The 27,840-nt window shown below is 49.0% G+C and overlaps 1 protein-coding gene and 1 long non-coding RNA gene across 7 annotated transcripts; one reads left to right on the top strand and one right to left on the bottom strand.

Moving 5' to 3' along the window:
• Nucleotides 1-75: 75 nt before the first annotated feature.
• LOC309645054 lies at nt 76-18,381 on the bottom strand. The gene is made up of 2 exons (XR_014254710.1): nt 18,295-18,381; nt 76-15,888 (listed from the first exon to the last, which is right to left on the bottom strand). It is a non-coding gene; the product is annotated as an uncharacterized lncRNA (long non-coding RNA).
• On the top strand, nt 15,896-26,111 carry PRSS36 (serine protease 36). 6 transcript variants are annotated; one of them, XM_082429496.1, is made up of 15 exons: nt 15,900-17,567; nt 17,868-17,903; nt 18,091-18,126; nt 18,354-18,516; nt 18,791-19,239; nt 19,524-19,690; nt 21,353-21,602; nt 21,712-21,841; nt 22,186-22,442; nt 22,528-22,691; nt 23,114-23,351; nt 23,464-23,605; nt 23,881-24,146; nt 24,224-24,345; nt 24,609-26,111. In XM_082429496.1, exons 1-15 carry the CDS (start codon nt 17,531-17,533, stop codon nt 24,885-24,887), a joined length of 2,736 nt encoding a protein of 911 aa, XP_082285622.1. In that variant the 5' UTR covers nt 15,900-17,530; the 3' UTR covers nt 24,888-26,111. The 6 variants fall into 6 exon arrangements, 5 of the variants coding, with proteins under 5 accessions (XP_082285626.1, XP_082285622.1, XP_082285623.1 ...); XM_082429499.1 differs by having other exon boundaries at nt 15,902-17,567; nt 18,959-19,239; XM_082429497.1 differs by lacking the exon at nt 17,868-17,903.
• The last annotated feature ends 1,729 nt before the right edge of the window (nt 26,112-27,840 follow it).

The raw sequence follows: 27,840 nt of genomic DNA, 5'->3' as shown, positions 1-27,840 counted from the left end.
GGAGCACGGGCTCTAGGCGTGCAGGCTTCAGTAGTTGTGGTGCGTGGGCTCAGTAGTTGTGGCACACGGGCTTCGTTGCTCCGCGGCATGTGGGATCTTCCCAGACCAGGGCTCAAGTCCGTGTCCCCTGCGTTGGCAGGTGGATTCTTAACCACTGCACCACCAGGGAAGTCCCACAACTCCTTTCTTTAGTGAAAGCTTCATATGAAACAACTTAGGAAAGTGTTGCTTAAAAAAAGAAAAAAGTGTGAAAAACATGGCATAGTAAAACTGAGAGATTTGCTTCTCATTTCAGGGGTTTTCTTTTTTTTTTTTAATTTATTTTTATTTATTTATTTTTGGCTGTGTTGGGTCTTCGTTGCTGTGCGTGGGTTTTTTCTAGTTGCGTCGAGTGGGGGCTACTCTTCATTGCAGTGCGTGGGCTTCTCATTGCGGTGGCTTCTCTTGTTGTGGAGCACGGGCTCTAGGCGCGCGGGCTTCAGTAGTTGCAGCACACGGGCTCAGTAGTTGTGGTTTGCAGGCTCTAGAGCACAGGCTCAGTCTTTGTGGCGCACGGGCTTAGTTGCTCCGCGGCATGTGGGATCTTCCCAGACTAGCGCTCGAACCCGTGTCCCCTGCATTGGCAGGCGGATTCTTAACCACTGCGCCAGCAGGGAAGTCCTCAGGGGTTTTCTTACCTGATGGTCCTTACTGAAATAAGAAGACATTATGGGTAAATTTGGCTTTAGTAATTTTTAGGTGGAGATGTATTTCTTCTCTGCAGTAGAAGAAACACATCGTTCCGTCACCCAGAAACCTAACCACCATTGAGTGTAAAATTGGAGATACAGGCATAGTTTATTATTGTCCACAGGGAAAAATAATGTAGCTGTGCTCAACGTAATTGTTATCTGCTACTTTTTCTATGACAATAGGAAAAACCCTCTGAACCAGTACCAAAGTTGTGTGGAAATTTGCTTATAATCATATCAAAATGTATCTAATTATAGTGGAGTTATGAGGTTGTAATTCACCAGGGCTTGTCTGTTTCAGAACTTCCTTTTACTAGTGCAAGACAGCAAGTAGTATTTGCAATGATGGTTCAAATAAACTCTCTGGGTGAGAGTTTTCCTGTGTCATCTTGAATTCATTTCTAGAACTCTTATTCAGCAGTGTTATCTAAAGAACGTAATAAGCATTTGAATATACTCAAGTACCACAGAGTAATTGGAATTTATCAGGAAAAGCTCAGGATGATCTAGGATACCCTTGTTCCAGCTTTAGCCTAAGTTTTTAATTACAGTTGTCCCTTGAACAACGCAGGTTTGAACTGCAGGTACACTTACAAGCAGTTTTTTGGTTTTTGTCTTTTTTCCAATAAATACATACTGTAGTTCTACACGATCTGTGGTTGGTTGAATCGTCAGGTTTTGGAACCATGGATATGGAGAGACCTCGTATACAGAGGAACCACGTGTACAGAGAGCCGACCATAAATTACAAGTGGAAGGTCAGCGCCCCTAACCCTGCCGTGATGTTCAAGGGTCAACTGGATTACAAAAAACAAATAGTTGTGCAGGACCTACTTTAACTAGTAGTTCTCAATAATTCAGACTTTTACTTTAGCCTCTAAAATTTCTAAGGAATAGACCTTTAATTTTTAATCTCTGTTCCGTGGAAACACTATATCTTTCAAAAAGAGGCCAAGGGGGACCTCCCTGGCGGTCCAGTGGTTAAGACTTCATGCTTCCACTGCAGGGGGCGTGGGTTTGATCCCTGGTTGGGGAACTAAGATCCCGCAAGCCATGCTGTGTGGCCAAAAAAAAAAAAAAAAAAAAAGGCCAGAGGGCAAATGGACACAGACCTAAAGATAAAACATGTTCTGAAACATGTTCTGATGTTGAAAAGTGTGGGAAACCTGGAGAATCATTACATAGAAATGGTAAAATAAAACACAATGAGGGGGCTTCCCTGGTGGCGCAGTGGTTAAGAATCCGCCTGCCGATGCAGGAGACACGGCGTCGAGCCCTGGTCCAGGAAGATCCCACATGCCGCGGAACAACCAAGCCTGTGCGCCACAACTACTGAGCCTGTGCTCTGGAGCCTTTCAGCCACAGCTACTGAAGCCCACGCACCTGGAGCCCCTGCTCCACAACAAGAGAAGCCACCGCAATGAGAAGCCCGCGCACCACAATGAGGAATAGCCCCCGCTTGCCACAACTAGAGAAAGCCCGCGCACAGCAACGAAGACCCAACACAGCCAAAAATTAATTAATTAATTAAAAATTTTTTTAAAAAACCCACAATGAGGGACTTCCCTGGTGGTCCAGTGGTTAAGAATCCAGGAACTAAGATCCCACATGCCGTGGGGCAACTAAACCCGAGTGCCACAACTAGAGAGAAGCCCGCAATGAAGACCCAGTGCAGCCAAAAAAAACCCAAAAAACAAAAAAATAAAACCAATGATGTAAGTACCCCCCAGCAACACAGGGAAAGAAATGACAAGGAACTTCCTGTAACAGGAGAGCCTGTGATTTTATAAATGGGATAATACAAAAATAGATTCCAACAGCAGGAACTCCAGTTGGCATGCTGGGGGACCTTATGGCCGTAAGTGTCTGATGAGCTGGCTAGGAGCACCGATGGAACCTGCACAAGGACCCGCAAGGGGACAGCAGAGCAGAGCCACCACACTGCTTTAACAGCCCTGCTGGCCATCTCCTCTGAAAATTATATCAGTACTCTTGAAGCCCAGATGGATGGGCAAGGATACACCCCTATGAATGAAAGCTAAAGCTCTGCCTAGCACTATAATTTAAATGTATACTTTGTGTAATAATACACGTCATAAAACAAATATTTGGGGGAAATGTATATAGGTATGAAAACAAAGAAAGGAAGAAGAAAGGAACCCCCAAAAGCTTTTCTTTATGTAGGTTACGTCTATCTATGTTTACTGTATTGGAAATTTAAACTGATAATTTTTTAAAACACAAGCACACATTTCGTTAGCCATCGGGCTGATAGCGTCATCACATGTTACGCGTAGTCTCTGGAAAACTCCAGAGAGTGAAAAAGCAAATAACCTTTTAGTATTATCATGAAAATAGTTTTGATCTTGCCGACCCTCCGAAAGGGTTTGGGAGCCCACAGAGGTCCCCAAACCTCGCTTTGAGAACTGCTGTGCTAAATTATCATGCTGTGGCAATAACCCCAGTACCTCAGGAGCTTAACACACGTAGGTTTATGTCGTGCTTATGCTTCACGTCCACTGAGGGCTGACTGAGGGCTCTGCTCTGCATCATCTAGCCTGGGGCCAGGCTGGAACATTGCGCATTACCGGGGCAAGGGGAAAAGCCAGTGCTAGACGGTCCCAGCATTAAAATTCTGGCCTGGTAGCTGCACATGTGTTGGAGGAGGTCATGGAGAGGAAGTGACCACCAGTTGACATCAGAAAGCTGGACCCAGTCTTTTGGAGTCTCCTCACCGCCCCCCACCCCCGTCCTTGGAATGTACTCTCTGCCCATTGTTCCCACAGTGGGAGCTATTACAAGGAGGTAGCCTTGAGAGAGTATGGTGTTGCTGAGACCATCTGGACAGTATACATGACTAAACCCAGTTAAGGCCTCTATATAAACTTCTAAGATTCTGGCTGGCAGATGTGGAGATCTACTCATCTGTGGCCGCCCAAGACAAGCCTCGTATGTAAGTTCCCTTGCTTATTACACCTGCCATCTACCAATCTGGAGTCTGGAGTGGTCTGCTTCTTTCTTCGACTTCTCTTTGCCCTTTGTTTATGGGGCCAGTTGGTGAACCAACAACATAGCATTTCCACTCAGAGCTCATTGGCCAGAACTAGTCACATGACTCTAGGGGGCCAGGAAGTACAATCCTGCCATGGGAAGAGGATCCTTTCTCCTTGAAGAGATTTTTCTTTTTATTTCTTTTTTTTTTTTTTTTTTTGGCCACACAGCAGGGCATTCAGGATCTTAGTTGCCTGATCAGGGATCAAACCCGTGCCCCCTACAGTGGAAGCGCAGAGTCTTAACCACTGGACCTCCAGGGAAGTCCCTGGAACTTTTCTTTTAAATAGTGGAAGAAAGTCTTTTACAGAAGCTCCAGCAGAGTTTCTGAAGAGAAAGTCCAGCAGAGACACATTATGTCATCATCAACAGTTTGGTGACAAACATCCAACATGCCTGGTCTGGATATCTTGGGAAAGCTGTCTTATCAGATGTTGTCTCTTTCAGTTCTAGGAACTCTTTACTTTCAGGACACCAGATAATGTGCAGGTCCAGTCAGGGTTCAGTGCTTCCTTTAGGTGTGTCACATGAATCCAAGGGTCTATGCCTTGGAGTTTGACAACCCAAGGGCTGGTTAGCAGAACCTGATAGGGGCCTCTCCAGTGAGGTTGAAGAGAGTTCTTCTGAAGGTGTCTTTTCCAATAGACTAAATCTCCAGGTTGCAAGATGTCATGTTTAAGGTCTTCATCTCCCAAGGGCACACTGTGAAAAGATTGCTCTACCAAAGCATGATTATTATTATTTCTTTAAACGCTTTTCTCTTTTTTTTTTTTTCTTTCTCTTTATTTATTTCTTTTTTGTCTGCATTGGGTCTTCGTTGCTGCGCGTGGGCTTTCTCTAGTTGCTGAGAGCAGGGGCTACTCTTCGTTACAGTGCACGGGCTTCTCATTGTGGTGTCTTCTCTTGTTGTGGAGCACGGATTCTAGGCGCACGGGCTTCAGTGGTTATGGCACTCGGGCTCAGTAGTTGTGGCTGGCGGGCTCTAGAGTACAGGCTCAGTAGTTGTGGCGCACGGGCTTAGTTGCTCCACGGCATGTGGGATCTTCCCGGACCAAGGCTCTAACCTGTGTCCCCTGCATTGGCAGGCAGATTCTTAACCAGTGTGCCACCAGGGAAGTCCAGCATGATTATTTTTAATACAAGCAATTGTGCCTTTGAAATATTGGAGTATCTCTCCTTTTATCAGTTGTGGGTCAAAAGAATCAAGGGCCAAGTGCATTGGATGACCTGTGACTATCTCAAAGGATAAGATTCATGGGTTCCAAAAATGGGTGGATCTGAGATTTAGAAAGAACAACAGCAGTACTTTTGACCAAGGTATTTGGAGGGTGTCTATAAACTTTGCCAATTGAGTCTTAATAATGCCATTAATGTGTTCAAGTAAACAAGAGGATCGAGGGAATTCCCTGTCGGTCAGTCCAGTGGTTAGGACTCCATGCTTTCATTGCCACAGGCCACCCGTGGGTTCAATCCCTGGTCGAGGGTGGCATGTACAGTGAAAGTTTTGTAAAACGGGCCAAACAGCACAGACTTGTTGAAGTATGTGGCAAGTAAAATGGGTTCCTTTATCACTATGAAATACAAAAGGAGTTCCCCAAGTAGGGGTAGTTTTTTCTAAAAGGATTTTAGCCACTGAAGAGGCAGTAGCCTATCTACAAGGGAAGGCTTTAGTCCAGTGTGAAAACATGTAGACCATGACTAAAACATTTATACCCATAAGATGGAGGAAGTTGTATGAAATCCATTTACCAGATTTCAAATGGTCCATTAAGCAGTTTAAAATGTCCAGGAGCAGTACGAACAGGCTTCCCTGGGTTATACTTCCGACAAGTGGGACAAGTGAGGTAGGCACTTTTTGTGGTGTTGTTAATGTTTCCTCACCAATATTGGTTCATGAATGCTATTATTTTATTAGTAGATCAATGGTTTAATGCATGTACAGTGGTGAAAAGTGGGAATTTTAGAGTCTCCAGTCGGACTGGGTTGTTGTTTGACCCAAACCGGAGCCTTCTCTCTTTATCAAACCAAGAGTTGTTGAATTTCCAAACTTCTTTTTCCTTTTCTGAGGCCAATTGTTGGGGTTCTCTAGCCAGTTTTTCTAAGTTATCCTTTGGGGGAAATATTCCTTTGGACCATGACAGAGGTTTGGCTGCTCTTGGTCCCATTAAGGACAGCATTCTTGTGAAAATATCAGCAAAGTGATTTTCCTTAGCTTCTAAAGAGTCATGTTTAGAATGCCCCAGAACCTTAATTATAGTTAAAGTGGCAGGTAAAAGTATTGCATCCAGTAATTCCTGAATATATGGGCCATTTTACATTTTATTTCCACTGGAAGTGAGGGGAAGCCATGTTGCTTCCACAACATTCCAAAATCATGAACTACTCCCAAAGCATATCTACTATCAATATAAATATTGGCAATTTTGGGGAATTCCTTGGCGGTCCAGTGGTTAGGACTCTGCGCTTCCACTGCAGGGGGCACGGGTTCCATCCCTGATCGGGGAACTAAGATCCCACATGCCGCGCAGCACAGCCAATAAATAAATAAATACAATAAAAATAAATAAATAAACATCGGCAATTTTGTCCTTGGCTAAAGAACAAGAACGATATAATTCAGCCTGTTGGGCTGAAGTAGCCGTCGGTAAAGATGCTGCCTCAAGACAACATCAAAAGGAGTAGCACAGCATACCGAGCATGATATTAGCCATTGTTACCTTTTAAATAAGAAACATCAGTCAACCATGAGAAGTCAGTGTTATCCAAAGGAATTTCCTGCAGACCATCACAAGGAGTCAGGAGGTGGTCCATCAGTGTTACGCAGTCATGAGGAATTTCATCAGTGACAGAGTGGAGAAGAGTAGCAGGGTTAAAATTATTACAACAAAAAAGAGTTATGTGAGGAGCAGTTTGTACAAGGACTTCATAAGAGGTGAGGTGGCTGACTGAGAACTATTGAGTGTGGTGAAAATTCAGGATAACTTCTATTGCATGAGATACAAAAATGGATAAAGCGGATCTCACAAGGATTTTCTCAGTGGTCATAACCAAAAGGGCAGTGGCTATAATGGCTCTAAGGTAAGGGGCGTATCCATGTGCCACTGGGTCCAGTTACTGGCTATGACACCCTATGGATCGATGGAGGTCCTTGTATTTTCGGGTGAGTACCCCAAGTGCTCTCTTTTCCCTTCCTTTTCATATACGACAAGGAAAAGGTGAATCTGAGCATTGGGATTCCCAAGGTCAGGTATGTTCATCAAACTCTCCTTTTAAGGCCTTGAAGTCTATGTTGTCTGGCTCAAAATTGGGTCAGGGTTGTTATTGTTGACTAAAACATACAGAGGTTTGGCCATAAGAGAAAAATTTGGAATCCAGTTTCAGCAATTACCAACTAGCCCAAGACAACCTCCCAGTTAACTCTTAGTTTTGGGTTTGGGGAAACTTAGGACACAATGAGTCCTATCTGGATCCAAGTGTACCCTTTGTTCTATTATCAAATGCCCTAAATATGGAACCTGGGTTTGGGCAAACCGTAATTTTTCTTTGGTGAATTTATGTCCCTTTAAGGCTAAAAGCTTTAGTGAGTGGATGTTGTCTTCCTGTGAGGAGGCTTGAAAAGGAGAGCAAAGAAGCAAATCATCCACATATTGCAACAAAATAAAACTTCTAGGGAACTTTATATCATATAGATCAGCCTTCAGGATCTGCAAGAAGTAGGGACTCTCAGTAAAACCTTGAAACCTTACTGTCCAGGTGAGTTGTTTTTCTTCCCAGGTGAAGGCTAAAAGGTATTGGCTAGCTTCATCAACTGGAATACTAAAGAATGCACTACATTTCTTTACTGTAAATCAATTACAGTAAAGAATTAGCTTCCCAGGAATGGATGTTAGTAACATATGAGGGTTAGGAATGACAGGGTGTCCAGGGATGTTTATTGTCAATGTTGTTTATTGGAGGTCCTGGACCAACCTCCACCCTTGGCCCTCAGGTTTTCTCACTGGTAAAACTGGGAGTGTTACAGGGGCTAATACAAGGGATAATGAGGTCTTGAAACTTGTAATCTTCTGTTATGGAATTTATGCCTTGAAGGGCTTCCTGACTTACAGGGTATTGATTAATTTTGAGAAGAGGTTTTGAGGAATCTATTAGAATTTTTTAAAATTTATTTTATTATTATTTTATTTATTTTTATTTTTGGCTATGTTGGGTCTTCGTTGCTGCTCACAGGCTTTCTCTAGTTTCGGCGAGTAGGGGCTACTCTTCGTTGTGATGCGCAGGCTTCTCATTGCGGTGTCTTCTCTTGTTGTGGAGCACGAGCTCTAGGCACGCGGGCTTCAGTGGTTATGGCACTCGGGCTCAGTAGTTGTGGCGCATGGGCTTTGTTGCTCCGCGGCATGTGGGATCTTCCCAGACCAGGGCTCAAACCTGTGTCCCCTGCATTGGCAGGAGGATTCTTAACCACTGCGCCACCAGGGAAGCCCTCTATTTGAATTTTGATGGGAAGTGTGCTGTGAATTTTGCCAACATCATTTGGAGATTTTTTTCCCAAAAGAAAGGTGGTAGCTGATTCAATAGGGACAAATGATCAGTGTTTCCAGAATCAGCTCTAGTACTGTCAGAGATGGAAGGCATAAAGAATGTCAAAGGGTCATTTGGTTCACCTGGTTGGTTACTTTGATTGAAATTATATCCTCCTTTTGAGAGAAAGAAATTATTGAATGATGCTTCTCTAAGAAGTCTCAGCCTAATAAATGGGTAAGAGCAGAGGAACTAAGTATAAAAGGGTGTGTATCTCTCAAAGGGCCTAAACAAAATAAATAGATTCAGAGACAGGAACCCCCCTCTTTTTTTTTTTTTTTTAGCTGTGTGACATGTGGGATCTTAGTTCCCCTACCAGGGATTGAACCTACGCCCCTGCAGTGGAAGCATGGAGTTTTAATCACTGGACCACCAGGGAAGTCCCTGAGGCAGGAACCTCTTGAGGTTCATTAGAGGTCCTCACTATTTGAACTGTGTTAGCACTCTGAGGTAGAGGCTGTTTTATAATAGTGGGGTCAAGAGTGGCTCTGGTGTCAGCTAGGACTGGAAGAAATTCGTCCCCAATCTGGAGAAATGTTTCTCCAAACTGATTAAAAGGGAAGTTTGGGAAGAGCCCCTGTAGATCCTTGGAGCCTCATCATTTTGAGAATTAAGAGGACGTTGGAAAGACTGCTTAAAGGGCTGAAGGCATCTAAAGCACTTAAATTTGTAACAATCTTTTTTCCAATGTCCTGTCTCTTTGCAATAATAGCAGAAACTAGGAGGGTTTGGGTTTCATTTAGGAGATTTCATTTGCTGGAGTTGAAAATTAAGAATTTTGGCGGTCTTCCTTAAATCTGAAGTGGGCGTAGTTTCCCATTCCATCCTGGTCCTTTTAACTAAAAGGGAAAGTTCCCAGCTCAGCTCATTAACAAATATAGAGCTAAAATCTACCTGGGTGGAATCAACATCTAAAGGAAGGGCCATCTTTTTTTTTTAATAATCTGAAGCCCATTGCAGTAGCCATGAACAGGTTCATCAGATTTTTGTGTGCAAGGTTGAATTTTGTTCCAATCAACAGACTTTCAAATTTCCCTATTGAGTCGCCTAGCAACTGTATGAACCTGCTCATACAATAAATTAGCAGGCTGGTCTCCCAGTTGTAATTCTAGAGATCTGTCAGGATTTTTCTAATTATTTTCAATTTTCATCCAATGCTGGGCCTGGCCTTCACTGACAGGTATAGAAAATCGCTGATAAAGGGAATCTCCTGGCCATCCAATTGTTAGGACTCAGCGCTTTCACTGCCAGGGCCCAGGTTCGATCCCTGGTTGGGGAACTAAGATCCCACAAGCTGTGTGGCACAGCCAAAAAAAAAAAAAAATAGCTGATAAGTCAGAGAAACCAGGTTAATAAGTCTGAATGACTTTACTAAATTTCTCAGCAAATCTGTGAGAAACTTCAGTTACTTTGGGAAAATCTTTGACTATGGCATGCAGTTCAGCTTTAGTCCAGGGAGTATAAGCTATTAAAGGTTTAGCTTCTGGATCCTCAGAAGGTTTAATTTTAAAGGAATGGATTCGGACAAGTTCAGAAGAAAAGGAAACAAGGAGATTTTCATAGAAAAGGGGAAGTTCAGGGAGAGAATTGGTACTGGGGAACTGAGGGTATAGAGGACACCTAGGTTGTGTAGGAGGGAAAAAGGAAGATGGCCCCATAGACAGAGACAAGATGACACCAGAGGTGGTGCCTGAGACAAAGAAGCCAAGGAAGAAGAGCCTGAGGCTTCCGGAAACATGTTTTCTTTCTTTAATCATTTGTTGGCCTCAGTTAACCTTAAAATCTTATTTTGCAGAGAGGCAGTTTAGACTCCAGATAATGTTGGGAAGCCTCAAAAGATCAATCAAAATAAGCATTCCACTCAGTTCTGGAAACGTTTGAGCTATTGTAGTCCAATTTGGCTTTAAGGAAATTAAGTTTGGGGACTTCCAAAGTTCCCCATCATGGCCATCGATATTCTAAATTGCCTTTGTTCAAGTTGGTCAGTTTAGTTAGAAATGAGTATGAGGAAGAACTGCAGTTTTGAAACATAAAATCGGCTAGAGTCCCTAGATGTGGGGCACTCTCAAAATATTTAGATAACCTGGATCCCATTTCTCAGAAGTTTTTCTCTAGAGTAAAAGAAAATTTTTCAAACAGCTTCAACAGCTTCCAGCTTCAAACAGCTCAATTCAGACAGCTTGCAAGCTAATATCAGCCAATTCTAAGGAAACTGCTTGGACCCAGAGGAGCCAGGCCAAAGACTTTTTCAGTCAGTTTCCAGAGAATAGCTTATTCCAAAGGAATAGGCCAAAGGTGGCAAAACTGGCAAAGTTTAAGTGAAGCAGCCCATCTTCCCAAAGGAATGGGCCAAAGGCATTTTCAGCCAGCTTTGGTTGAAACAGTCTGATCTTAAAATCAGACTGAAGTATCAAATGTGTACTCACATGCAGAACAAGGCCTTAACTCAAAAGACAAAACCTAAAAATAAACCCTGAATAAATCCTGGAAAGCTTCAAATGCAAAGAGGGTGTGAGCTCCGATCCAGGAGGAAGATGCACCTTCAAACTCCAGGGTTGGTGAGAAAGCACTGAGTGAAAATGGGCTCAATTGTGGGTACCACACCTGTCTGCTCACCAGCCCCAGAGCCTTCAGGGATCTTCTCTGGTCTCTGTATGGGCCACCAAAATGTTGACCTAAAATAAAAAGACTGCCAGTTATTTTTCCAGCAAAGATGGGTTTATTCGGGATCAGCAGGGAATTCAAGCCACATGCAAGTCCCTGTACAACAGGGGAAGGAGAACTCTTTTATAGAGGGGAAAAGGAAGTTGGGAGGGCTATAGTAAACAAAGAGTCCATGGCTTTTCATTGGCTAAGTCTTTACCAGAAAAGGAGTCTTTTTTCTTGCTGTTGGGCTCTGTTTCCTGTTGTAGACCCTTCTGGTCTCCCAGCTCTATTTAATTGAGGTTTCTGTTTATTAATTTTTTATAAGGGGAAACCTGAAATAATGTGCCTGTTTTTTATTAATATAATCTGAATGGGTTTCTGTAATCTACAGCTTCCCTCCTCATACACGCTCTCATTTTAGATGCTTAGAATTCAGAAAACCCAAACAGCCTACAGGAGAAATATCTGCTATGGTATGAGTACCCAAGGCCCACCATGCTTCATCCCCCATCTTTACAGACGGGTCCAGAAGACTTCCTGAGCTCAGGCCTCCAAGTCAGGGCCTTGTTGCCACAGTTGCTTCTCAAAAATCTTGCCCTCACCCCCACCTCAATCATCTCCTGGCGCCCTCTCTTACCCCCAGGGGTTAAACCGGGCTCAGCCACACCCATCCACAGCTGCTCTCCTCAGAGGCAGAGGGTCTCTCTCCCAGACCCCAACACAGATCATTTCCTCTTTCTCTCAAGAACCACCCTCCACATGGCATAGACTGCACCTCACTAAAATGAATACTCTTGAAGTAGGGCTGCTCGTTTGAGACCAAAGTGCTGAGTCCTGGGGCAGTTTCTGTCTCCAGTATGCCTCAGCTGCTTGGGGGATGTATTGGAGGAAAGGAAGGGAGGCCCAGGTGGTGACCTTGTGCCAGCATGGTCCCTGGAGACCAGGTGATAGAGTCAGGGGATGGGAGTGTCTGGTAGAATGAAATGGAAAGAGGAGCAGTTACTCTTTCCTGCCACAAGCGGGAGCTTCTGGCAACATCTTGACCGTACCAGTCAACTTGGCTTCTGGTACAGAGTGAAGTCAAATATGTCAACTTTTATCAATGGTTTCTCAAATATTCCCACTCAGAGGGACACTGCACCGAGTTACATGGCGTGCGCATTTTAGACCCCGTCTCATGTTATTTTGGAACACACTCCAGAAAGTCTCCTTCTTCCAAGCAAGAGACAACAACACAGTAACTTAGCAAGGCAATGTTATAGCCAAGGGAATAGGGTTGCCAAATTTAGCAAATAAAAGTGCAGGATGCCAAATTAACTCTGAATTTCAGATAAACACGAATAATGATTTCCCAAATATTGCGTGGGACATAGTTATACAAAAAAATTGTTCATTGATTATCTGAAATTCAGATTTAACTGAACATTGTCTATTTTACCTGACAAACTTACCAGGGGTTACATCCACTTTTAACAGTTTTCCAAACTAAAATGTTTGCAGCCTTGCTCTGTGATGACACCCTTCTGGTGTGCGTTAGAGCAGACACCCCAGATTCTTTTCCAATTTCTGCACATCTTTTCACAAGAAGATGCAGCACTGTCCAGCTTAGTCACATGGAGTGTATGTGGCCCTGACCTTAACCTGTTGAAACAATCTCCTGCCCCCTCTGCTCAGCACCTTTCAAAAGCTTGGCTGGGAGAAACAATATTTTTTAACGATTATCTCAAGAATGTCTTTTTTTCTAGGTCAGTGATAATCCACCTTTTTAGTGAGAAGGCCAATTCAGAAAAAAAAAGTAACTTGTTACCAATTTTTTTTAAAAGAAATTACCTTTTTTTCAGCAATGTAGTATCAACAACTTTGCTTAAGTGTGCTTTTATTGTTTCTCCAATCACTAAAGGGCTTCATTCTTTTGGCTAAACTTTCAGAAACTACATAACATGCCTGCTCTGGTGTATCTGATGAAATGCTCCACCTTTTACCAAAGCTTGTGGTCTAGGAAAGAATTTTTGGAGCTGGCTCAGTTGTTTTTCCTTAATTGACCCTGGAATCCACTTAACTGCAAAATGTGCTTTGTCTCTTTTTATTCAGGCATAACGACCACACAGTAAAAGTGCACAAAGTGTGCTAATCTTAAATCTCAATGAAATTCTGAATTTGTATATACCTGAGTAGCCAACACCTAGATCAAGATATAGAACTTTCCTGCACTCCAACAAGTATTTTTGTGCTCTTCCCAGTCACTACTTCCACCAGAGGTCACCACTATTCTGACTTCTATAATCGTTGATTAGTTTTGTTCTTGAATTTTATATAATTGGAATCATACAGTTATGATACTTATATATGTTGAACATAATTTCTGTGAGATCCATCCGTGTGGGTGTACATATCAGTAATTCATCCTTTTTTATTGCTGCATAGTATTCCATTGTATGAATATATTACAATTGATTTATCAATTTTCCTGTTACTAGGCATTAATGTTGTTTCTGGGTTTTGTCTCTTATGAATAAAGCTTCAACAGACACTTTGCTACACTCATGTCTTTTGGTGCACTCATTTATCTTGTGTCTAATCATAGGAGCATCGTTATTGGGTCATGGTATAGATATATGTTCAGCTTTAGTGAATATTACCAAACAATTTTCTACCCACCATCCCCACCCCTCAGCAGTGTATGAGAATTTCACTCACTCTATATCTTCACCAACATTTGGCATCGACAGCTTTTAAAATTTTAGCCCATTCTGGTGGGTGTTTGGTGGAATCTCTTGATGGTTTACATTTTCATTTCTCTCAAGTCATCTTGCACAGCTTTTCATATGCATATTGGCAGTTGGGTAGCCTCTTTTTGTGAAGTACCTGTTAGAGTCTGTGGTAGGTCAGCTCCAAAGATGACCCCCTCAAGGAAGCATGCCTTCTAGTATTCATACCCTTTGTAATCCCCTTCTCATTGAAATCTGTGCTAGGTTGTGACTCTTTTTAACCAGTAGAATGCTGCAGCAGTGGAGCTGTGCCAGTCCAGGCCTAAGCCCCAAGAAGGCATGGCAGCGTCTGCTCTAGAGTTCTTGGGAACTTCTGCGCCACCAGTAAGAAGTCCAGCTGCCTTGCTGGAGAGACCATGTAGAGTGACTACATGGAGAGGAGAGACCTTGACATTACGTGGAGAAGGAGAGAGGCCCAGCCAACCCAGGTGAACATCCAGAAGTTTCCAGCCCCAGCTGCATCCGACTGCAACCACATGAGAGACCCCAAGCTGGATCAGCAGAAGAACAACCCAGCGGAGCCCAGTCACCCCACACAACAAAGAGAGATAATAAAATGGGTTCTGTTTTATTTATTTATTTATTTATTTATTCATTATTTATTTATTGAAGTATCGTTAATTTACAATGTTGTGTTAGTTTCAGGTGTATGACAAAGTGATTCTGTTTTTCAAATTCTTTTCCCTTATAGGTTACTACACAATATTGAGTATAGTTTCCTGTGCTACACAGTGGGTCCTTGCTGTTTATCTATTTTATATATAGTAGTGTGTATATGTTAATCCCAAACTCCTAATTTATCCCTCCCTCCTGCCGCCCTTTCCCCTTTGGTAACCATAAGTTTGTTATCTGTGTCTGTGAGTCTGCTTCTGTTTTGTATACAAGTTCGTTCGTATCATTGTTTTTATAAATTTATTTATTTTATTTTTGGCTATGTTGGGTCTTCGTTGCTGCGCACGGGCTTTCTCTAGTTGCACCGAGCAGGGACTACTCTTCGTTGTGGTGCGCGGGCTTCTCATTGCGGTGGCTTCTCTTGTTGCAGAGCACGGGCTCTAGGCGCACAGGCTTCAGTAGTTGTGGCTCACGGGCTCTACAGCGCAGGCTCAGTAGTTGTGGCGCACGGGCTTAGTTGCTCCGCGGCATGTGGGATCTTCCCGGACCAGGGCTCGAACCCGTGTCCCCTGCCTCGGCAGGTGGATTCTTAACCACTGCGCTACCAGGGAAGCCCTCCAAAGGATTCTTGACACATGATGTCCCAATAGACTGGATGCAGAAGCAGAGATGAGAATCCAGCTGTATTCTATTAATCGAGACACTAAAAAAGTTTTCAAAAGTGTAAAACAATGCCACTCTTCTCACCTTTTTATTGGTTTTGGAAATGTAGCTGTTTTTCATAAAAATATGTTATTTACATTAACATAATGAATTTCTTTTTAATGAATTAATATGTATTTCAAGTATTTCTCAGTTTTAATTTCAAATACAGTAAATATTGATAGATATAAGGCACATAAGCGAAACCTCTTTAGATTCCTCAATAATTTTTAAGATTTCTAAGGAGGTCCTGAGACCAAAACACTTAACTGCTGAATTGGAGGAAGCAGTTTGTAGGTGAGGGTCTTCGTGGCGTGCATGCTTTGCATTAGCCACTCTCCACACCCTCTTCTTCCTACCTTCTTTCTTCCCATGCCTCATTTTTCTGAGTGTTTGTTGAATAAATGACTGGTTCTTTATCTTTGGAGGGGCAAATGCCTACAAATGAGTGCTGGGGGAGACTTAGAAATCCGAGGATTGTGTTAACAAGTCTGAAGTTGTTATCCTAAAACAATACAACAGCCAGTTATTTTACCAGCAAAATGGGTTTATTCGGGAGCAACAAAGATTTGCCATTTGGGACATGCAACTATGGCAAACCACATGCAAGCCAGGTAGCGCAAAGGAGAGTTAACTCTTTTATAGAGGAGAGGGGGAAGTTGAGACGGGCTGTTATAAACAAAAAGTCCATTCGAAGAAACTGGGAGTTCAAAGCGTAGTGGCTTTTCACTGGCTGAGTTATGACAGTCTCTCATTGGCTGAGCTGCTGCCAGGCAGGGAGAAAATCTTTCTTCCTCCTGCTGGGGGTAGAAAAGTAGTGTCACTTCCTGCTGGAGATGCAAAGAGATGTCTCTTCCAGTAGGGAACTCTATTGACATCAAGTAGTATGTGCGTGAGAGCTCCCCCTTCTGGCCTCCCAACTCCATTTCAGTGAGGTTTCCCTTTAGTAATTTTCACACCACCAGGTCGACCTTCATTTCCTGCCACGGACTAGCTAAAGTTAACAAGATTATCAGTTGAATCCAGTCAATCACTTGTTGGGTCTCTGTATTTGCATTTCCTCTCTCCCTGATCACTTCTCATTTTCCTTTACTCTTGCTGCCCTGGGATTGTACTTCCCAAAAAAGAAACAGCATGTAGGCTTTGCCTAGGCCTCTGTTTTCTAGGGAAACTGGACTAATAGAGTATTGTTATTATTAGCTTATGTTATTGATAAGAAAATAGATATATTTGTGTGGATACTTTTTGTTTGACCCTCCATTTCCATTCCTCACACTTCTCCATCCTGATCTGTTCCCCCAGAAGGTGACCTTTATGGACCGCATCACGGGCTCCCTTGCACTCTGACTTCTGGTAGGTTTCAGATGATGGGAGGAGCTGGCAGGTGATCAGAGGGTAGGAGAAGAGTGAAATAGGGACTTTTCTTTCCCAGCTCCCTCCCTGCTGAGCCACAGGTTGATAAAGGTTGCCTTCCTCCATTGAAGACACTCCTGTTGGCTGGCCCTCTCCTACAGCCCAGCTCTCTCTTTCCCGGTTCCAGTATCTGCTCCCTCTCTTTGCCCCTTCAGGCAGGGCTCTCTGTTACTGCTAGCCCCCGGGTGCTTCACCATCCCTGTCGGTTTCCCTGTTCCCTGCCTACACCTCTGTAAATAGTTCCTTCATTAAACTCTCCTCAATTCCTCTTCGAGGCACCATATTTCTTAAGTAGACTCCTACTGAATATACTGATGGGTTGAGTGACTTTCCTAAGGTCACACAGAGTAAGTGGCAAAACACCTGAGAGTACTTACATTGACACAAAGAAGGGTGGAGTCTTTCTCAGCCTTACCAGCCTGCCCAGCCCCCTCCCAGAATCCTATGTCCTGCCCAACCTGCCGGAATCTGTGATCCTTTTGTTGGGATGGGATCGAATTCCCTAGGGCTCCCGTCCCAGACCTGGCCAGCAACTCCAGTAACCAGAGCTGTGTGAGAAGAAAAGGCCAAGCCATTAGGGTAGCCACACCCCAAAGAGAGATGAAGTCTCAGGTGAGTCACGCCACTGAGGGGCCACTTTCTCTGTCCCAAGGGCCACTGCTGACCTGCAGCCCTGCCTCACCAAGGACCCAGAACTTTGGCCCCCCAGCCCCTGGCTGTCCTCTCCTTCCGCCTTTGCGGGTTTTCCCACCCAGTAAGTGTCCTGGAGCGAGGACACCTGCCCCCAACACCCACACTGGGCCTCTAGAGACATGAGACACGCACAGGGCTCTGGGTGGGGACTTCAGGCTCCTTACTTCCTCCTTCTAGCCCCAGATCTACTCAGATTCCCAGAGATGGGCTCCAGCCAGGGAGGGTGGGGCTGCCCCTGGGACCATCAGGAGTCACAGGCTGCCTAGGCAGAGACAGAGCTGTGGCAGGGAGCAGATCTTCACCGATCTCTGTGCCTCCAGCTGACTCAAATGTACCATGTCCCAGCACCTGCTTCTCCCACTTGCGATCCTTGGTAACCTCAGGGGACAGGGCATGGTTCTAAGGTGCCTGGCTTCTAACATCTGGGGAGCTGGAAAGCAGGACTCCAGGGGTCTGCCTGGGGAGTGGGGTGTCAGAGGAGGCAGGGGAGGAGGACATCAGAGAAGGTGGGAGTGAGGTGTCGGGAGGGGAAGGAATAGCATATGAGAGGAGGAGGAAAGGAGGCCTGGGTGCCATGGGGGGATGGAGTACCTGTAAAGCTTGGGGGGAAGGGGTCAGGGAGGGCGTATTGTAAGAATAGGTCTCCAGCCTCTTCCTGACTCCATCTTTCCAGCCATAAACCCCATCCCAGGAGCCTTCCAGGACTCAGGTAAGGCAGTTGGACTAGGGCAATATCACCCACAGAGGCAGAAAAGATGGGAGGGGTAGCATGGGTGCTGGCAGGGTGGCTGAGAGGGCAGGGAATTGGGGAAGAGGAAAGTAGGAAGATGGCAGCTGGGCACTGTCAAGGGCTGGATGTCACCAATATCTTCCTCTTTTTACCCTGTGATTCCCAGCTCTCAGTCCTACCCAAGAAGAACCTGAAGATCTGGGTAAGGAAGGGTGGGGGGCTGGTCCTCAGATCTTAAAGGAGGTTAAAGCTGGCTAAGCGATGAGGGAGGTGGAAATGATCAGAAACTTAGAAGTGCCCAGGTTCTCTTTGTTCCCTGTTCGGGGGCAAACTGAAGTGGATTGGGGGGTGGGGCTTTGCCCTCAGTTACCTGGGCCTCTGGCTTGGGGAACAGGGGCAGGTGATGACCTCCACGGTATCCCATTGCAGACTGCGGTCGCCCTGAGCCCTCTGCCCGAATCATGGGGGGCTCAGACGCGCAGCCGGGCACCTGGCCGTGGCAGGTGAGCCTGCATCAGGGCGGGGGCCACATCTGCGGGGGCTCCCTCATCGCCCCGTCCTGGGTCCTCTCGGCCGCTCACTGTTTCGTGACGTGAGTATTCGCCCACGTCCAGCCCCTTTCTTTCAAAAGCCAAGCCCGCCCCGCAGCTGGGTCCCGCGGACTCAAGGCTAAATTGAAGCCCAGCTACCCCCGCCTCCCCGCCCTCCTGAAGCTAAGTGCTCTGCGGGGTATCCAGGTTCGGGGTGTGGTGAGGCCGCCAGCAGACTCCGCCCACCACTCCACCAAATATCCGAGTCTGAATTCCATCTTTCCCAGGCCCCCCCATCAAGCACCTCCAAATCGCAACCGCTGCTCCCCCTTTCAGGAGTCTGTCTCAACCTCGGTCGCCCCAGCCCCGAATCTGGATCGGATTCCGCCCCTCCTGGCTTCCCGCTGACCCCACCTTCTCCCTGGTTCCAAGCCCCCAGCCCCACGAGGCCTGCCCCCTCCATGCGGTCCACCTAACGCCACCCCGGCCTCGGCCTCGGCGCAGGAACGGGACCTTGGAGCCCGCGGCCGAGTGGTCGGTAGTGCTGGGCGTGCACTCCCAGGACGGGCCCCTGGACGGCGCGCACGTCCGCGCGGTGGCCGCCATCCTGGTGCCGGACAACTACAGCGGCGTGGAAAGGGGTGCCGACGTGGCCCTGCTGCGCCTGGCCTCTCCCGCCCGGCTGGGCCCCACCGTGCGGCCCGTCTGCCTGCCCCGCGCCTCGCACCGCTTCGCTCACGGCACCGCCTGCTGGGCCACGGGCTGGGGGGACGTCCAGGAAGCCGGTGAGTGGGGCGCGGGGCGGGGGGGTGCGTCTCAGGAGGTGGGTTATTGGGGAGGTGGAGGCTACCAGGTGGGGCCCCAGGGCAGCCCGCACTGGACGCTTGGTGGGGCCGTTCCTGAGATGAGGCTGTAGGAAGAGAGGAGCGGGAGGGGACATTGGTTTGGGACGTGGTGGGCTCAGAGACAAAGATGTCCGGGAGGCAGCTGGAGGGGACCAAGCTGAGCCCTGGGGAACAGGGGGCTGCATTCCTGACTCACAGCATTTCTTCTCTGGTTCTGCCCACAGACCCCCTGCCTCTCCCCTGGGTGCTACAAGAAGTGGAGCTAAGGTTGCTGGGAGAAGCTGCCTGTCAGTGTCTCTACAGCCGGCCTGGTCCCTTCAATCTCACTTTCCAGCTATTGCCAGGAATGCTGTGTGCTGGCTACCCAGAGGGCCGCAGGGACACCTGCCAGGTGAGGGGAGGTCCCCGCACCTGCCTGAAGGGCCAGGCAGAGCCCTCACCAATAGGAAGCAGTATGAGTAATAGACAAATCCCATCTCTCTCATATTTCTGAACCTCATATGCAAAAAGAGGGCAAGATTGCCAGTGGATGGGATTGATGTGAAGATTACAAATGGACAGAATTTGGGGCTCAACAAATGGGCACTATTATCAATAGCAGTATAGTGCAGTGGTCACATGCCAGACTCTGGAGTGTTAACCTGGTTAGAAGCTCAGTGCCACCACTTATTAGCTGTATAGCCTTGGCCAAGTTATTTGACCTCTCTGTGCAGATTTTCGCATCTGGAAGATGGGGATGATAGTGTTACTTGTCGGGAGTAACCTCGTCGGGAGGTTATGATGATTAAATAAATCATCATATGATTTATTAATCATTATGATAACTAAATAAATTTGTACATGTAAAAAACATTTAGAACAGTGCCTGATCCTTAGTAAGAGCTAAATAAGTATTAGCTATTATTATTACCATTATTATTATCATTATATTATTATCCCATATCCTAGCCTATAGCACAGCACCTATTACTTAGTAGATACTCAACAAATAGTTATTTTTTTTAATGAATTAATCCTTCACAGAAGGGAATTTTCCAGATAACCTGCTGAAGGCCAAAACATGATATATTTTAACCATTTTCCCCAGAAATGTTCCTCCAATGGCACACAGTTTTGAGGGCACTCAAGCATGCATGGTGGTGATGGGGATTCAGGCTAGAAGGTTTTCAGGGTCCTTCCCAATTATGAAGTTCCAGGACCTAGAGACATAATCCCTGCTTTCTTGAACAGGACTGCCAACAATTCAACTTCCTCTAGACCAGTGCTGTCGAATAAAACTTCCTGTGATAATGGAAATGTTTTCTATCTGCCCTGTCTGGTATGATAGTCACTAGCTACACTGGCTATTGAACATTTGAAAGGTGGCTAGTGTGATCAAGGAATTGAATTTTAATTTTAATTAATTCAAATAGCCACATGGGGCTAGTATCTACCATATTGGACAGCACAATTCTAGATGATTCTGCGCCTTCTTTGTAACCCTCCTCGGGTCACAGAGGTGCCTAACCTGGAATATAGTGATATCTTAGGGACAATGCCCCAGCATTAAATGGCCCCAGAACCCTTGTTTTAGTGTCTGTTCCTTGTAGTTCTTCCTCCTTACATGCCTTCAAACTGTCCCTTCTTGATGCTTTTCTAATAGCCTATTTCCAACAGCCTTTTCCTCCTGAATGCTGGCATCTCTGATTTACTTTAAAACTTTAACAAGGAATTCTAACAACTTAGAAATCAAAGACAGGGTTTGTTTGAACTATTTATTGAACAAGAATCATTGGCTCTGAGTGAGACCTGCAGGCCTCTCTGGCATGGCCTTTAATGCGTCAGCTTGGTGCTCCTGGCTTTGACTGCTCATCAGCCTTTCTACTTTACAAGGCTTTCTTCTGTTTAGAGTTGTAGGAATTACAGAGGACAAGGCACAGCCAACAAAGGTTTCTAGGAGAAGGTAGCTGTATGTAGGGCCAACCAGAAGAGGTGTAGAACCTTTGCAAGGTGGTCCGGTATAAGCTGGTGGGTCTCTGGGCTGATCCCGTGACACTGAGTCATCTATCATCAGGGAGACTCTGGGGGGCCCCTGGTCTGCAAGGAAGGTGGCCGATGGTTCCAGGCGGGAATCACCAGCTTTGGCTTTGGCTGTGGACGGAGGAACCGCCCCGGAGTCTTCACTGCTGTGGCTCCCTATGAGGCATGGATAAGGGAACAGGTGTTGGGCTCAGAGCCTGGCCCTGCCTTTCCCACCCAGTCCCCGGAGCCACAGTCAGGTCTCCCCGAGCCCACGGATGAGAACTGCACCATCGCCCTGCCAGGTGAGGGGGGCAGGACCCCTGGATGTCAGCTGGATCTGGGAGATTTGAGTTCAGGTGGGAACTGCGTGGGGTTCAGGAAGCCCCCTCACTCAGGCCTCTCACCCCTCAGAGTGCGGGAAGGCCTCGAGGCCACGGGCCTGGCCCTGGGAAGCCCAGGTGATGGTCCCAGGATCCAGACCCTGCTATGGGGCACTGGTGTCTGAAAGCTGGGTCTTGGCACCTGCCAGCTGCTTTCCGGGGTGAGTGAAAACCCAGTCTCAGGCAGATTCTTGCCCCTTCCCCCATCAGTCTGAGACACTATCTAACTGGCCCAGCCCTTCCCCTGGGTAGGATAGGGGTAGGGGAGTGGGGTACCATTGGGAGGTGTATGATCCAGCTCAAAAATCGTGGTCCTAGTCTCTCAGGGGCGAATAGAGGGGTAATACGAATTCGACCCAGGATTGTGGGGTGGGGGTCTGAGTGCACAGGTCTCAGGACGGGGATGCAGAATCCTGCCTGGAGATCCAGAGTCTAAGCCACGGGTGGAGGTTTAGAGCTGAGCATGCGGGATCCAGCCCACGTCCCCAGTCTCCCCATCCCGCAGCCGCATCAGCTCAGACCTCCCGCCCCGCGACCTGGACAACTGGCGCGTGATGCTGCCCTCGCGCCCGCGCGCGGAGCGGGTGGCACGCCTCGTGCCGCACGACAACGCCTCGTGGGACGACGCCTCGAACCTGGCGCTGCTGCAGCTGCGCGCGCCCGTGAACCTGAGCGCGGCCCCGCAGCCAGTGTGCCTACCCCACCCAGAACACTATTTCCTACCCGGGAGCCGCTGCCGCCTGGCTCGCTGGGGTCACACGGGTGAGCAGGGGCCCGGCTCGGACCGGGCGGGTGGGAGCCGGGCCGGACACCACCGCAGCGCAGGCCTCCTCCCCTTCTCTTCCAGAACCAGCGCCCGGGGCCGGTTCGCTGCTTGAGGCGGAGCTGTTGGGCGTCTGGTGGTGTCATTGCCTGTATGGCCGCCAGGGGGCGTCAGTGCCGCCACCGGGAGAGCCGCCGCAAGCTCTCTGCCCCGCCTACCAGGAGGAGGAGGTGGCGGGCCGCTGCTGGGTGAGCGGCGGGGGGAGGGGCCCATGGGTCTGAGTAGGAGGGAGGGGCAGACTGGGGGCGGGGCCTGAGAGAGACGGGAACCGGGCTCGGCGATCTGGGGATGGAGACGGGGTTAAGGCGGGGCCAGAACGCGCTGGGGCGAAGCCTGGCCCTGAAGGACTTTGCGGGGGGGGGGGGGGGGGCCCGAGACCCGCCGTGACGCACGGCGGGCCTTTTCGCTACCTCTAGGTTTAAAGAGAATCCTAAAGTGAGGGCCGACTTATTGCACAGGTTTGTATTGGAGCCTGGCTTGGAGGAGGTGGGATTTGTTATGTGCGAGTACGCGAGAGCGTGGAGTCCAGGAAAGCCCCAGGACCTTTGGTATCCCGTCATCAACTGGCACACACGTAGAGGTTGGTAACACACACACTCTCTCGCTGCAGAACTACTCTCATTGGAGCCTTCTATGCCGGGAAGAGGGGACCTGGTTCCTGGCTGGAATCAGAGACTTACCCAGTGACTGCCTGCGTCCCAGAGCCTTCTACCCGCTGCAGACCCACGGCCCATGGATCAGCCATGTGACTCGGGGAGCCTACCTGGAGGACCAGCTGGCCTGGGACTGGGGCCCTGAGGGGGAGGACACTGAGACACAAACTTGTCCCCCTCACACAGAGCATGGCGGTGAGGAGGTGCCTTTGGGGCTTGGGGGCTCCTGGGAGTGCTTAGATCCATGGTAGGGGCTTTGGGGGTCAGCTGTTGGGCCCCCAGTGAGGGAGTCGCCTCCTCTCCCTAGCCTGTGGACTGCGGCCAGAGCCGGCTCTGATGGGGGTCCTGTGGCCCTGGCTGGCAGAGGTGCATGTAGCTGGAGAGCGAGTCTGCACTGGGATCCTCGTGGCCCCAGGCTGGGTCCTGGCAGCCACTCACTGTATCCTCAGGTGGGTCTCACCCATCTCCCTGGCAAGAGGGAAAAGTTGGGAGATGGGCCAAAGGACTCTTTCAATAGAGGTTTGTTCTCCCTTTAGGGCTTTTATAGCACAGGGTAATTGCTGCGAAGTGTTTTGAGACAGAAGAGAGATTTGGAAGGAGGAATAATGAATGAAGGAGTTAGTGGAATGACCCTGGAGATTCATTCCACCCTTTCCCCTGGACTGGGAAGGACTTTATCAGCAATGAGGGGAACAGGAAGTGACACTGGACCTTGTTCCAACAGGCTGGGCTCTACAACAGTGCCTTATATTGAAGTGTACCTGGGCCGGGCTGGGGCCAGCCCCCTCCCACAGAGCCACCAGGTTTCCCGGCTGGTCATCAGCATCCGCCTGCCCCGGCACCTGGGACTTCGGCCCCCCCTGGCCCTCCTGGAGCTGAGCTCCCGGGTGGAGCCCTCCCCATCAGCCTTGCCCATCTGCCTTCACCCAGGGGGTACTCCGCTGGGGGCCAGCTGCTGGGTACTGGGCTGGAAGGACCCCCAGGACCGAGGTGAGAGCCCTGGGTCCTGGGGGTGAGAAGTGGCTGGACACCAGAATCCCTGGGACAACCTTCCTTCCTCTCTCTAGTCCCTGTGGCTGCTGCTGTCTCCATCTTGACACCACGACTCTGTCACTGCCTCTATCAGGGCATTCTGCCCCCTGGAACTCTCTGTGTCCTGTATGCAGAGGGGCAGGAGGACAGGTGTGAGGTACGGAGCCTGGGTATCCTGGGCCAGGCAGGGGAGAGGCAGTGCTGGGCAGCTGGACACCAGGGAGAGGGCAGGGTTGGAATTCTTGGGTGCTGGGTCTCAGATAGGAAGAAGCAGTGCTTCCTGGCTGAACCTTGAGAGAGACCAGGGGCCAAGATGCCTGAGGATGGAGACAAGCAGTGCTTTGTGGCTGGGCCCTAGAAGGTGCAGGGGACCAGAAGGAAGGGTAAGAGACCCTTTTGGTCCTGGCTCTGATGCTGCAGGTGACCTCAGCACCTCCGCTCCTGTGCCAGACTGAGGGAGGCTCCTGGGTCCTCGTGGGCATGGCTATTCGAGGCAGCAGGGAGCTATTTGCCGCCATCGGACCTGAAGAGACCTGGATCTCCCAGACAGTGGGGGAGGCGTATTTCCTGCCCCCCAGTGGCTTCCCCCACTGGCTCCCAGAAGGCGGCGACCTCTGTCCCCCTGACATGTCCAGGGCCTCAGGTTCCCCTCGAGCTGCTCTTTTCCTGCTGCTACTGACCCTGCTGATCCAGGGCTGAGGCGGCCTGGGTCCCTGGGCCACCTCCCCTTCACCTCCCCCACCCCCTCCAGCCCTCTACTTCCCGGCCCGGTGGGGCTGGAATGTGGCCCAACCGGCTCTGTTCCCTTACCCAGAACCTCCAGAGCGCCCCACCCACCTAGGCTGCAGCGGCTTCAGACAATTGGGCCTCAGTGCCCAGCTATTATGGGCCCTGGCATGCTTGAGGGCAGTGGGAGCCAGCAGACCACAAAGGTGTAAACAGAGACACACGTGGCCTTGTGGCATTGCTGGGGGCAGGCTGAGGGACCGGGGGAAGCCCCAGGGAGCGGGCCTCTCCCTCCTGGGCCTCTGTGGGTCAGGCCTTAGGCTCCCAGAAAATGTATCCCTGATAATGTGGCGTCTGTCCCTCATTCCTGCCCCAGGGCGGGGGAGGTCGAGGGGCCAGCTGGGTGTGTGTCACCTCCCCAGTGGAACCAGCATCCCCAGCACGCACCTGCTGGACATCTCAGCCCTAGCTCTCTTGGACCCTGCTGCCCCTCCCCCCAGAGCAAGAAGGACTAGGGGTGAGGGTCAGAGGAAGGGTCCAGGAGTCTGGGAATCCAGGGTCTGTCTGCCATATCCTGTACCCGCGCGGAGCCTCCCCCATACACATACCCTGATGAATGGTGCCCCAGAGCGTTCACCTCCAGTGTCCCCAGTACACACACATGACACTTGTACCCTTCAAGGGTCCACCACATCCTGCCCAGTGCCCCCAAGGTTTGGGCCCCATCAAGAGTCCCCTATATGTACATCTCACTACCTCCGCCCACCCCACTTACCAGTGCACCTCCCTGCCTTCATTCAACCACGTTCCCTGCTAACTGCTAAGTCCCGGCACAGCTCGGGCCTTGACAAGCGCATGAAGTGCTCCCAACGTGGTGGGGAACACATGGACTGGGGATCAGGAACAAGTCATAGAAGAGGTTCTAGCAAAGAATAAGGGCAAAGGGAGACCCATCCGGGGTAGGAGGGGAGCTTGGGGTGCTGAGGGTGGCAGAGGGGTCACCTCTGGGGCTGGGGTCACCATCTCTGAGTTGAGTAGGCAGAAGGTTGGGGAGCGGAGACCTTACAGGGAAGCTGGAAGTTCTTGGGAGATTGAGAAGATGGGCAGAGGTTCTTAAAGGCCCTGGCTAATCTTTTTTTTTTTTTTTTCTTTGCCCGCACTGCATGGCATGCAGGATCTTAGTTCCCTGACGAGGGATCGAACCCCTGCCCCCTGCAGTGGAAGCACAGAGTCCTAGCCACTGGACAGCCAGGGAATTCCCGGGCCTGGCTTATCTTCAGCTGCCAGATCCCAAAGAGAATATTCCCCTGCATCTATCTCCACAGGGACATACACCCCTACCTGCTCCCCATGAGGCAGGAGATAGATGGGCCCCAGGCTGAGTAGCTGGAGTTTGTCCCCTGTGGGCAGATACTCCAAGATGAAGAGGAGGAGGAGGAAGAGCTAAGCCCTGCCCAGATAAGAGACCATATATGTCTCATTCTCGACGTCAAGGAGACCTTCCCGACTATACATGCGCAGAAAGGCTCCTCAGAGGTCAAAAAGGAGGGGGTGCCACCCCACAGTAAGTGATGCCAACCTATCCATAGACCTCTTTGCTGGAATCCATCTTGGCTAAGAGTTGCGCACGTACACGTGGGAGGACCCTGAGGTAAACCAAGTACGGACTCAGAGGCAGAGAAAGCAAGATGATTGGCCAAAGGAAACCTGGAAGAAATGCCCCATAAAGTGATTCAAACTACCCACGAGGGCGCGACTCTCTCTCTGAGTCCACTCGTGTGTCTATCCACACGTACCCTTTTTCCTCCTAATAAACACATTACTTGTTTCACTACTTTCCGTCTCTTTGTGGAAATTCATTTCCCGTCACAGCTGATGGGACAGGGCCTTGTCACTGGCCACTGGTCCTCTGGTGGTCTAGTGGCTGGGATTCAGCGCTCTCACTGCCACGGCCTGACTTCAGTCTCCGGCCAGAGAACGGAAATCCTGCTTCAAGCCGCTGCAGGCCGAGGCCACCCGAGATCACCCATAGCCAGCCAGTCACTCGTATGTCATCCCCCACAAACATTTAATATACCCTGTCCTCTACCCAAACCCACCCACAGTGTCCAGGGTCTTCCCCCTCCACCCCAGCTTAGACCCCTTCCCGAGTCAGTCTTTTTTTTTTTTTAATAAATGTATTTACTTACTTATTTATGGCTGCGTTGGGTCTTCGTTGCTGCGCACGGGCTTTCTCTAGTTGCGGCGAGCGGGGGCTACTCTTCGTTGCGGTGCGCGGGCTACTCGTTGCAGTGCTTCTCTTGTTGCGGAGCACGGGCTCTAGGCGCGTGGGCTTCAGTAGTTGCGGCACTCGGGCTCAGTAGTAGTGGCTCGTGGGCTCTAGAGCGCAGGATCAGTAGTTGTGGCACACGGGCTTAGTTGCTCCGCAGCACGTGGGATCTTCCCGGACCAGGGCTCGAGCCCGTGTCTCCTGCATTGGCAGGCGGATTCTTAACCACTGCGCCACCAGGGAAGTCCCCCGAGTCGGTCTTGTCCCCTTTCCCATTCCAGGAATTCCTTGCCCTCCAGCCTGGGCCCTGAAGTCCTGGCTCAGAGGTCCAGACACCTAGTCTTATGGAAGGTAGGTGGACAAGTGGGGCTCTATTTTTCTAGAGCTTGAAGCCAACACACTTTCCCAATTGCCCAGATGCATACACTCACAGAGGAGGCTCCTGAGCCCCAACCCAGGTACATGGGCCTCCTTTCCCTGAACCTAGGCCACCTGCGCCCTCCTTCTGAGGACGATTCACCTGGACCACCCTTCCCCATCTTTGCCTTGTTAACACCTTTTCATAATCCCTTTAGGTCTCAGTTCTAAAGGCACCTCCTTGAGGAGCCCTTCTTGATGCCAGCCCAGGTCAGGCTCCTGTAAGTGGCTCCCAGAGCC

Source organism: Balaenoptera physalus (assembly GCF_965194825.1).
Source record: "Balaenoptera physalus genome assembly, chromosome: 16".
NCBI lineage: Eukaryota > Metazoa > Chordata > Mammalia > Artiodactyla > Balaenopteridae > Balaenoptera > Balaenoptera physalus.
The sequence above is the reverse complement of the archived record's forward strand: the minus strand, read 5'-3'. Positions and strand labels throughout refer to the sequence as shown.

Bases quoted from the DNA above. Each gene is read 5' to 3' on its own strand.
- PRSS36 (XM_082429496.1), top strand. From the start codon at position 17,531: ATGTCCCAGCACCTGCTTCTCCCACTTGCGATCCTTG. The intron at 19,240-19,523 runs GTGAGTGGGGCG...TTCTGCCCACAG, and splicing joins GGGGGACGTCCAGGAAGCCG to ACCCCCTGCCTCTCCCCTGG. The intron at 21,603-21,711 runs GTGAGGGGGGCA...CTCACCCCTCAG, and splicing joins CTGCACCATCGCCCTGCCAG to AGTGCGGGAAGGCCTCGAGG.